The sequence below is a fragment of the Cyrtonyx montezumae genome, unplaced genomic scaffold, assembly GCF_038088225.1.
Source record: "Cyrtonyx montezumae isolate F1298 unplaced genomic scaffold, pur_monq_1.0 scaffold_3, whole genome shotgun sequence".
Classification (NCBI taxonomy): domain Eukaryota; kingdom Metazoa; phylum Chordata; class Aves; order Galliformes; family Odontophoridae; genus Cyrtonyx; species Cyrtonyx montezumae.
Window position 1 is genome coordinate 12,721,067 of NW_027072034.1, and position 12,245 is coordinate 12,733,311.

Here is a 12,245-nt window from a genome sequence, read left to right on the forward strand (position 1 = left end):
TTCATACTGCTCAGATCATACTTTAGGTCCCACCCCACTCTTCCCAGTTATGATACTCACCATCCCAAACAGTTTCTCAGCACATCTTTGATGATCACAGCCTTCAAACACATGTCCCTGTTATGTCTACAAACATCTACATATTCAAGACAGTCTCTGAAGCACATGCTAAACATCTGTTTCAACTGTCTTTCTCTTTAGAGTTTGAGCTGTTTTCTGGAAAACTGCCATCTTAATGGCCAGCTCCTCTGTTAGCAAACTGGATAATTCATTTTATATTTATTGATTATTCCCTAATGAAGAGCCATAAAGGTGCTGGAAAATCCTGACCAGACACTACTTAATTAGTACCAAAGCACGTAAAATCTCAAACTGAGCTCCTTGTCCAAAGTCTCAGTCACTGGAAAAGAAAGAGATGACATCATTTTCTGCTTACACAGAAGTCTGTACATTTGTATTAAAAAAAATAAAACCTAAGGAAATTAATAAAACAACATAAATTACTCATTTCCTTCCAGTTTCTAAGACGCCAAATAAGTCTTCCAGAATGAAATCACACTTTACCGAGGCAAGTATTCTTCCTGAAGGGACCAGCAACACCTATCATGCATAGAACTTACTGTAAATTAAAAGATAAATCAATACAGCATTTGCCTTCTGAAGAATATAAAGATTTGTATTCCACATCAGGACACAACACAAAGCATCCAGGAGGATTTAAAAAGACCTCAACGGATCTGTCCTTGCATCACTGTGGTTCCTAAGACAGTCAAACCTCAGTGTTCCCTCAGCCTATGCTGTGCTGGTATATTTGCTGATGGTACTTACTCTTGAAAAGACAGAGAGATGAACAAAAGCACCCTTAAATGTCAAGGTTTTTTACTCAAAACAAGCTTCAAGAACGTTCTGAATAACTGATCTCTCCTTGCAAGTCTTTGAAATGAAGCCATCCTGAAAGTTAATTCCCTGACTTCCATATCATTTAAATTCTCAATTAAATAACTGAGAAAATAGCAGGAAGGAAGAAAGTAACAGAAGGAGGCAAAAGCCCACCCTTACGTGGCAACAACATTGCTTCTTCTATTATACTCTCTGCTTGTTGTATCCAGACCGGGAAGGTGGCTTGAATTCTTAAGCACAGCATAAAATGCACACAAGGAAATAAAGAACCCATGACAGAACAGAACCTTGTTAGTATCTATAAACATCTCAATTAAACACAGTTCCTCTCATAGCAATCTGCAATCTCTAATGTAATTATTATCACATGTATAAAAAATTGCCACAAATAAGTCCAAAACCTTAGTCACCCATTTTCCTAAAATCTACCACTCTAACACCAAATGTATCCTTCACAAAAATTCAAAATCATATTCATAGAGTAAGTTCAGTGTTCAGCAGACTCCATGATGCTAATTTTGACCATATGAAGCTTCCAGCCCCCTTATCACGATGATAAACAAATACTTTCCACCCCCAAGAGCAGATTTATATATAGTTTTGGAAAAATAGAAGATGAAATAGGACAAGCTTATAAAGGACAAATCAACCGTGCTAAAGCAAATCATGCAAGAATAGCATAAATGTGTGGGCCTTATTGGACGTATGAATTTGGCTCCTTTGCTGTAATCCATTACTCTTCCTCATTCTTCAAACTGCACGCTTCTCGGTGATCTTAAAATTGCACTGTAGAAAACATCCTTGCTAAACCACATAATTTCCGTATGTCTTCCACAGAGTTTTGTGTTCCCAATAGGTAAGATCAGATCACCACATTTTCCAAGAAAAGTGGAAATTCCAAAGTGGTAACAGAGAAAAGGGCAATACAACAGGAGGGACAGCTAACCACAGAGTAGCCTGGCAAGGGTCACCAGCCTGCTGAAGAATGAAGCCACACGGAAACCTCTGCTTACCCCTTGCTCAGATTCCAGCAGCTCTGTTTTAACTCTGACTGCCGGCATCCCATCCAGCATTAACATTCTGTTTTCAAAGGCGCTGATGTCCTACAGAAAAAAAGAAAAAAAAGATGAGGTTAATTAAAAAAAAAAAAGATGAAAAACATTTGACAAAAGTCACTGTTGTAATCGTGTAACATTACAGACGTCAGTTTCTTCTAACTGAAGTTCATGAACGTGTGATAACAGCTTCAAGTAGCTGCCAAGTTGCTGCTTCTGTTAAAATTATATTATCAGTTATCCTTAAAAGAGAAATAAGTTTATTATTTTTAATGTGAAATTAATCACACATGCACATATATGTACATTCCTTCCTTTAGGGCTGGAAAGGAGGACAGTGATGCTGAACAGCCTCAGGTTCTTGGTGATATATAGAGGTGTATTTGATTTCAATCACACATCTGTATTTCCACATTACCTTGAGAAAGCACGCACTTGAATTCTGAGAAATTACTGAAGAGCTGTGTGCAGCCTCCATAAACTAACACACATCTTTAACAAATCCTCAGGTTTCTCATCCCAGTCTTGCAAAGGATGCATTAACTGCATTTGTCAATTAAAACCTCTATGCACTCACTCCTCAAACAAACAAACATGTTAATCCTCTGCTTTAGTAATGGACAACACATGCTGAGAACTTCTGTTAGAAGTAGAGCTGCAAAGCTGAAACTCTCTGTGTCAACATCCTCACAATGAATGCCTCATTCTGCTGCTGCCTGTTTTATCAAGTATGCAGAACAATCTCCTGTGCCTTCAGTTCAGACACCAGCTTAACCCGAGATACGTTTCTAATGCAGCTGATGTTCAAGGATGATATTTGAAAGTGAGCCCCTTCAGCTGACATTAGGTTTGGACAAGATGGTGAGAATAAAGATATTTTGCCACTCCAGCATGATCTTATGAATCTGAACACTTTGGTCAGTTATATAGAAATGTGAAAGCCTCACAGCTATTTTTCAAATACGAAACTACAACAGATATAGAAGCTTCTAAGTAACTCTTCCACAGCTACTTACTTACCTGTGGCCTCATCTGGAAAGCACTACTTGAGACTCAAAACTCACTTTCACTCTGCTACCCCACAGTCCTCAATAAAAGCACTGCAATGGAAAGAACTCTTTCTGCATGCTTCACTGGTAGCAGATCTGCTCAGCACTGTGTGGTGCCAGTATCCATAAGGAATTCCTCTGTTCATTGCCCTGCTTCTTATCAAGACTCCTTCAGGAGAACGTTAAAGAAAAATGGTATGTCCTAATGCTTCCTAAAAGCTTCTAAAATACACCCTTACAACTTAAATGACTCTTTTTCTAATTAATGTACTTCATCCCAGGACCTTCATCTTCAAAGATTTAAGTATTGTGACACCTGTTAACTTCTTTCTGCTCCTTTACTTTGTTGTAATCTAAATAACTCACACAGCCATGCTTCAGCCGGGTAGCAACATAGATTATAAAACTTCAGACCAAACAAGTAACATTCAGCTTAACGTTTCCACATTCAAACTCACCTGGGATAAAGACAAATCAAGCTATTGAGATGTTTCTGTCCATGTTATGTTTCTACTGCATATCTGCTTTAAGACTGGCATAACAACAATGACACTAAAACTCTTGGATCTTTTCAGCAAGAAGTTTCATACCCACTGATCGTTATTCAGTGTTTGAGGAGCAGGATGGGAAAAGCAAGAGGGAGGACCATGATGCCAGAGAATAGTCCTCAGTAATCACTCCAGGCTCTACATCCCTGCTCCCAGCCAGTGCCATGTTGTGTTTATTTATCAGAAGTGGATCTCATGACTTACTTAGAGCATTACAGTGTCTCAGTGGCTTGGATGTGGTTTGGGGTGGAGCAGCAGCAGGAGCCAGGATGGCATTCTGGACTCTCCCAGCACCTGTTCTGAAGCAGGAAAGTCCCCTTCCTCTCTTGATTTATAAGCAGCACAGTTGAGTTTTACAGAAAGATCAGAAATATACCATAATAAAGCATCCCTTAGGCTGTTTAGCTTGTAGACAAAGAAGGATGAGCTGATATTGCTTTGTGTCCCCAAGGAGGTCTTACCCAAATGAAAAAAGGGACAAGGCTGCTTGCTGCAGGAGGCAGAAGCAGAAGGAGGGGAGAAGACAAAGCACGACTGAGGAAAGGCAGGTTTAATGAACTGTTTGAATCTGATTAGAGGCTAATGTCCCTTTTAGTGCTTTGTACCAATTTACAGCTGATATACTTGAACCATTTTTTCCTACTGGCTGTGATAAACTCATTAATTTTAAAAACGCAAGCTAACCAGAGCCTTTGAAGTTCAAAACTGATAAATCATGAAAACCTGACTAGTTCATGTACCATTTAACACATTCACATTTAACTAAATTTTCCCAGCACCTGTTTCCCTTTTTTGTTGTCTAAAATCGTATTTCTTAAAAGCAATGCTCTGCCTTTTGAGCTCTGGTCTGAAGAATGAATACAGTGAACAGTGCTGGCTTTTGGGTCATTCATAATTCAAGAGCAGCAACGATCACAGGAGTAGATTCTTTCCAAACTATTTGATCCTTCTGCATTTGTAACGGAAAGGACATTGTGTGACATATCCGGGCAGACCCGAGCAGATCTAATCTGTGCTTTACGCACGCAGATGAAATATTTAGCCCAATACCCACTCAGAGAGCTCATCTCTCTGAACACTGCTCTCCTGCTCTAACAAGCCTTTGCTCTACAGTACGCTCAAAGCCATTCTGCAAACACAATATAATCGCCGAGGCTTGTACGTGGTGGGCAGCCAGCTAAGGAGAACGGGCTCAACTGAGACGGGTGGTGAGGTGAATTGAGGTCCCCTTGGAGCCCCTTGGTCAGCTGGGCCAGATGGAGCATTCACACCTGAGCGAGGCCAGGCTGCTCCAGTGCCCCATGATAATTTATTACGCTCAGGAGACTCACCAGCCGGGATTGCCAATATGATGTATTAAGTCAAAACGTTTTTCACGCCACAGTTCCCTCCTGGTTCACTAAACCCTACTGTGGCAGCTAAATTGCAGCCCTCTCGCATCTCATGGGTGAAGCTGATGTGAACTCACCTGCCAGCCTTTGATGCCCACCCTCCCACCTCCCAGCCTTGCCCACCTACTGGACCCCACTCACCCATCTAGGCACAGCGCAGCAGATGCGTAACCTAAACCAGGCACATCACCACACCGAGCTCTGCATGATTTTATGGAAACATCTGCTCTCTTGGATCAATAAACTAACAGACCCTAAAAGACAGAAGCCTCTTGTTTCTCACTGCTATCTATTTCAGCCTTTTACTCATCAGGTTTGGATATTTACTGTCTTGAAAAATTAACATAAAAAACAAAGTATGCCCATGTCCATATGTGCAATTACAGTTATTACAGCACAATGACTACTATTACAGTAGCTGTCACAGGAAACAAATACATTTTAAGGTTTACAACCTCCTTTTTTGAGAAGAAGCCTAATGAGAAGTCACCTTCATTTTTGAGAAATGCAGTTATCACAGTCAGGGGAAGAACAAACTCAGCTTTAAATTTACAGTAAAAGGATTCAGGTTTAATGAGAGTACATTCAAAAAAGCTGAGAGCAGACGACAGCACCTAAAACTCTTCCTGACTCAAAGCTATGACTGATAATTTGTCTTGCTCCTTCATCTTCCAGTCATTTTAAAACAAGGTTTTCTGCACACTCAGGAATTCCAGAATTCATCATTATTTTCCCATTGTGCGTTTCCAAAACTTCGAGACATTTCTGCAGGACTTCACTATTTGCTTTTTTACTTTTTAGTAAATGCAGACAAATGTATCACAGAACTAAAAAACAGCCCACATCATTTCTATGCTCTGGCAATAAGACGTCTCTGCTAATTTTTCTGAATATGAATACCTAAATTCATACTCTTTCTTTTACTTACATTACTATATTGGAATATATAGCATCCATCAATCAAAGCAATCAGGGCAACCTAGCCAAAGCAATCCATTCAAGGTGAAGCTTCCGAAAATATAATTGGATCTTTTAATGATATAACTATATGATTTTGAATGTTTGAAATGTTTTGTTTGTTTGTTTTTCCTCTGGTTCAAGGGAAACTGGAAGAATGAAAGATCACAATCTCTTTTCAAATACCACTACCACCTCCAAGGGGAGAAGACAAGGAGAAGACTTCTTGAAATCTCACAGGAAAAAAACATTTAACTGCCTTCCTACTTAATCTCCTATACTTGCTTCAGACCTTCATTTCTGAAGAAGTAATTTATACACCAATACAGTGAGATGTTAGTCATAGAAATGATGTTATCTTTAGGGCAAAGCACACAAGTTAACACTGCCACAGTACGTGTAATAGCAGTTAATTCCAATAAGCGAAGGAAACAACTATCCAATAGAAAATAAAAGAAAATTTATGTGGCTAGAACGTAATCACTCAACTGGGAATTCTGCCAGGGAATCAGGGTTAACAGTCCTTGTCTTGCCATAGGATCTTCATCATATGTAATTATGTATATAACTGTGTGAAATGCTCAGAACGAAAGCAGTAACTCTGGTAGATCTACATTTTACTCTGAACTTGAATTTCAAGTCAAACGCAGCAGAAAAGGATCACCAACATTTATTGATGCTTCAAGGAAAAAAAATGTTGAGCACTACATTTTCGTACTATTTTCAAGTGAAACTGGATGTTTTTTATTTAATTCCACTCTAATTCATAGTTAATTTCCTTAAATGAGAACAGAACACAGAGCTTGCAGAAGCCTGTGTGAACAACATGGACATAAGCCTGCTCTGGCAGAGGAGCTGGACTCAATGATCTCTAGAGGTCCCTTCCAACCCCTACAATTCTGTGATCCTGTGTGCTGTTTTTTACATTTTATTTAAACAATTTTAACTAGCACAGCAATGGACTTCTGTGAATACTCTAGGACATCAGCTGAGCCCATGACTGTAAAGAATAATTAACTATGGCTAACCCTGTTAGCCTTATAGAGCTGGGGGTGAACCCAAATGCAGTTCATATAATTCCAAGCATTACATCATGCCACAGGAGGCTGTAAGAGCAAGGCAATCTACATACAGCTGTATGTATCACAGGCATACATCTACATGGCATCCAGTGATCACAGAGACATCACTGCCCTAGATCCAGGAAATGTACCTTCCAAGATGGCTTCCGAGTGTGGTCTCCCATTACAATGACACACAGTACAGCCCAGACCTCAATGCTGTCAACAACAAATGCATGTGAGAAGAACATTCACAGTGTTCTTCTGAGATCTTCTGATGTACCGGACCATGTCCAGCCACACTCTGCTGCTATAAGTTACAAGACATGCACATGCAGCACAAACTTCTAGAATTCCTACTCAGGTTCCTATATTCTTTAAAAAAAAAAGTACTAATTCTGAAGACAGCACTTTCCAAAATAGTTAAGTAGGCAAAGCACTAAGGATAAAGCTATGTTTCCATTTGCTATATATTTTTATAGATCTGTCTCCAGGGAACAAGCTCAAATCCAGACAAGATTCGGTGATTGACAGAACCAGGAAGAGTACCAAGATCTCAAGTTTCACTTTTGAAATCTTTCTGGTTTGTTTGGGTTTAAATTAGTTTTAGCAAATATAAATAGAAGCAAAGAAATGTGGTCAGCTTCCAGGTGTCAGAGAAGCATCAAGTGCACTGGCAACCAGAAGCCAATCTGCTATTTCTCTGACTCAGCAGGCAACTCTGTCAGCTTAGACTGCTCAAGAACACTTCACATCAGCTTTGCTTTCCTGACTGTTTTATCCAACCCTACCAACAATTATTGATCACTCTTGTAGTATATAATTGCTGTGCTTTAACATGGCAGGCAGCTAAGCACCACACAACTGTGCGCTCACTTCTTGCAAAAGTGAAATGAGGGAGTGAATTGGAAACAAAATAGTACTTGTGGGTTGAGATAAAAACTATTAAATAAGACAGAAAAGGAAAATAGGTACAAAAATATGACAGTAACAGTATCAATATACGTGTGTATATGTAAATATCTCCACAATGCAATGACTAGCTGATGCTCAGCTAACAATACAACTGCTTGCCAACTGACAACCTGCTGGCAACATAGGTGGTATGATGTGCCAAGCCGTTGAATCCACACAGTCCAAGAAACCCAACTGTCCCTTTTCTTCACCTGATTGGATTTAGGGCCCTTCCTAGTCCTGGTTATTGTACTCTCTACTCGTTTCTCATGAATGCATATCAAAAGACTTACTATCAAACTGAAAAATATCACCAGACCAACTCCTCTATCTGAAATACTGTCCACTGGAAACTGGAGCAGCTATTTTCCTTGAAGAACACCTTTTTCAATTGTTCTTCCTTGCAACTCGTATACCCGCGTCTTTAGGGTCAAGGTGGATTTTCCATCCAACTCCCTCATATCTTCCCCACTATCACACAGGTAAAACCACAAGGTGGCATGCAGTGTGTATGCACTATGTCCCTCTCTCAGAGGAACACCTGTTTCTAATAGTAGAAATACTGGTCTATACAGGTGAGGAGTAGCACATACGGTCTTTGAATCACTGGAAGTCTCAGGACATTATCTCCATAACTAAGCCCATATGGAGAATGAGAGATTTTCCTCATACTGTCAAAGTAGGTGAGACAGTTCATTTCTCATTGGATTTTCTTCAACTTTCCTGGCCTCTGCTACCAGCGTGTTGTCATATGATGACGGTGCCCTCCATATAAATTTCCACCTCACAGGTCAAAGGCGCTTGACATCACCTGGATCTTCGGATAACTGATCATGACCCAAGTCAATGTTATACACCACCTCCAGCACAGCTAATTCTCTCAGGTACTGGATCCCTTCTGATGTTCCACTTGCATGGGTAACATAACAAATCTTCTTTGAAGATCTTGACTCCCCGTGAAAAGTCTCCTTCAGAACGTGAAGACTCATGTCCCTTTTCCAATTGCTTTGTTGATGCCCCTCTCCCTAGAAAGGGATCCCAGCTGTCTGGTTTCACTGCCCACTACGTCTAGGCTACTAGCTCCATTATCCTAACATTGGAGCAATAGGAAGAAAAGATGCTCACTTGAATAATGGCTGAAGTCCTTTTGCATATCCCTAGCTCACTCATAGTTAGGATAGTTAGGGGTCGATTGGTTATTGCTTACGTTATGAGTTCTACCTCTTCCCATTCTTGAGACAGCCGTGCTTCATCCTTTTCTTTCCTTCCTCATCTTATCAGGGGTTTGTCCTCACTCAACAAGATGACTTCCACAGCCATTTTTCTGTGATGTGTAGGGGCAACTGATACCAACACAGACTGGTTCTCTGGTTGAATTGCAAGATTTGTCATGGGGATTGAGGCAGCAGTAGGGCCTGTTGTGGGGGCTGGAGTGACCACAGGGCTTGTTGCACTGTCATCAGATCCAGAGATCTCTTTCCCTTTAGGGAGTTAAATATTGCTGAACAGAGCTTGGTATGCATGGGCCAGGCCCCAGCACACTGCACTGATTTATGTCTCCCCAGGATTGCCTTAGTGACAGCACATCCTTTTCAGACATTTTACTAATTTTTCAGGAGTCTGTAGTTGTTCAGGGGTGAGATTCCAGAGCACCCATGCCATCCTACACTCTCTGCCACTCATAACTATCCAGTCTTGAGGCAGGTCGCTGGGTGATATTCTTAAATAGTTGTTTAACCTTAAACAAAACCCAAAACACATTCAAGGAGGCACAGCAATAGCAACATGCTGGTTTGAACATTTCCACTTGTCTCCCCCATAGCCTGACTCCTCAAGGAGACAAAGTAAAGACAGTAATTATTAATGATCTCCAAGATAAGTTTCCCAAAAGAAGATTACTACAATATTGAATACAAATACCACGTTAGTTTCCTGGACAATGATACATCACACACACAAAAAATGATAATCTTAATCTAGCATCCAGAGATGATAGACATCACTACAGGGATCATAACAAGCAAGTAGGGTACTACATAATATGATATAATGAAAAGAAGAAAATCCAAAAAACCCTCTGAAAGATCTCAGAAGATAAGATAAATAACATTGTGACCAGCCACTATTAACCTACTTTCAAACTTACACCGATTTTAACACACTCTGGTCAGATCTGCTGTCATCTCAACCTTTTGAGCCTCACACTGTATGCCAAAACAACTCTTGTGGTTTAACCTGGCAGCAGCTCAGTGCCACACAGCTGTTCACTCACTCACTCCCAAGTGGGATGAGGGAGAGGATTGGATACTACATAGAGAAAAAACATTTACTATGACAGAAAAGGAAAACAGGAACAAAAAGCAACGATAACTATATATATTTATATATATTTATATGCAATTACATGCACCCATTGACTGACACACAGCAGCAACACAACCATTCATCAACAGATGCCCACCAGCAGCAGCATGGGCTCTCACCACCCACCAGCAGACACCCAGCCAACCCCCAACCAACTGCCCAAAGCTTGATAGCTTTCCACATGATGTCACATAATATGGAATAACCCTTGGCCAATCCAGGCCACCTGTCCTGGCTCCATCCAGCCCCCTGCCCCACACCATCGTGGTGGGAGCTCTTCCTTGTTGAGCAGCTGGCCTGGCCCTGGCCATGCATCCATCACTCAGCAACAGCCCAAACATGGGTTTGATGTTAACACTGTCCAGCTGAAACTAAGACACTAATTCCGACACTATGCTACAGGTAACATTAACTCTATCAGAGTCATACCTTTAACTACATACCAAGAATAATGACTTCAATGTCCATAAAAATCAACAAAAGGAGAGAAACTGAGCTAGACTGCCACTCTGCTTTGACCACAGTTGCAAGTGAAGTGGTTTTAAAAAACTGCTACTCTATTTCCCAAGTAGTTTTGTGCTTTTACGTCAATTGCACTCAAGATTGGAGTTTCAAGAATATGACACTTAAAATTAAAAATAAACCGGAAAAATAAAATAGGTCAAGATAACGTGAAAGATTTTTCACAGTCCTGCAAACACTGTATTGATCCAATTTATAAAACAAACACTGCTTCAAGGTTACCCTTGCCATTGGCTGGGCTGTTGCTTCATTATTAAACTTGAGAAAAATGATTGCATAAAATGTAGCATCTGGTAAAAACACTCTGTACGAGCTCAAGTTTCTATTTATTTAAGAAGACCCCTTATTTCTTGCCTTTACGGAAGACTAAAATCAAAGTTCGTAAAATCAAAATTAAGTCTCAAGTCGCGACACACTTTTAATTAACTTCTGATGCTAGAAGGAGTATATGACATCAACAGTGTGTCAGGGAAATAGTTTGGCCATCTGAGAGAAGTTTTCGTGTACCTGTCAAATGCACAAATTGTGGCTTTCTAATAATTGATGAGCAAATAACTATTAAATTGCCCAGGAGCTCACCTGGAAATACACATTGACTAGAATTGTACTGTGAATTCTTCCCTTTGCTGTTTTGGTAGGAGAATGAGCTGCCTGAACCGCGGGGAGCTGCTGGAATGCTTTTCTACCCACCTGCCAATGTGGAAAGTCTGCTCCCATGAAGACAGATGCAACAAGGGCACTGCACACTGGAGAATAAAGAGCATGTAGCAGTAGCCATGGCTTAGTCCAGCATTTCTGTCTGGAGTCTCAGATCCTGAATGAGAAGCCAAACCACTGAATGTTGTTCCCCATTGCAATGTGTGGGACCTGCTTGGCTGTGCCACACCCTAAAGCCCAAAGGGACCACAGATCCTCAGTTCTGCCACAACAAAGCCTCACAGGGGTGGTGAAACAGCCACAGAAGAAGGTTTTGAGGCTTGGACATCAATACATCCTTACATCACACTGCCCTTTGCCAATCCAGCTTTCCAGGAAAGCAAATGCCCTACAAGCAATACTGTATGCCTTGCTGGAGCACGACTGGCTGGTGGACCACACCTTTCATTTTTGGGAGAAAACCCAAAAATAGCACATTCCCTCACCAGGATTGAGCATAATTATAAATTGACTGTCAGTAAATAACAGACATTACAAACTACATCCTCTTAAAAGGAGCAATATAAGGTAATGTAGTCACTAAGTATGCCTAGTTCCCTTCTAGCAGCTGGGCCCTAGAAAATTTTGAGTTGATATTGCTCTAAGCCAATGGAAGCGTTTCTCATTTATCTGAGAGCTACAACATATAAACAGAAACAAAAGTATACCAAGAAGTCAGCTGTCCTCCCTCGGGTTAAAAATGTAACCACTAAGCCTGAGAAAATTGAGTTAAGCAAGTCTTATTTTC

General features: G+C 40.6%; 1 protein-coding gene across 3 annotated transcripts in view; it reads right to left on the reverse strand.

Annotated features, from left to right (window-relative positions):
• KLF12 (KLF transcription factor 12) overlaps positions 1 to 12,245 on the reverse strand; it is a 233,455-nt gene that overhangs the window by 137,995 nt on the left and 83,215 nt on the right. For all 3 annotated transcript variants that reach the window (XM_065744044.1, XM_065744042.1, XM_065744043.1), the window contains exon 3: positions 1,914 to 2,003. In XM_065744044.1, coding sequence (XP_065600116.1) covers positions 1,914 to 2,003 — 90 coding nt within the window. The remainder of the gene's footprint in view (positions 1 to 1,913; positions 2,004 to 12,245) is intronic.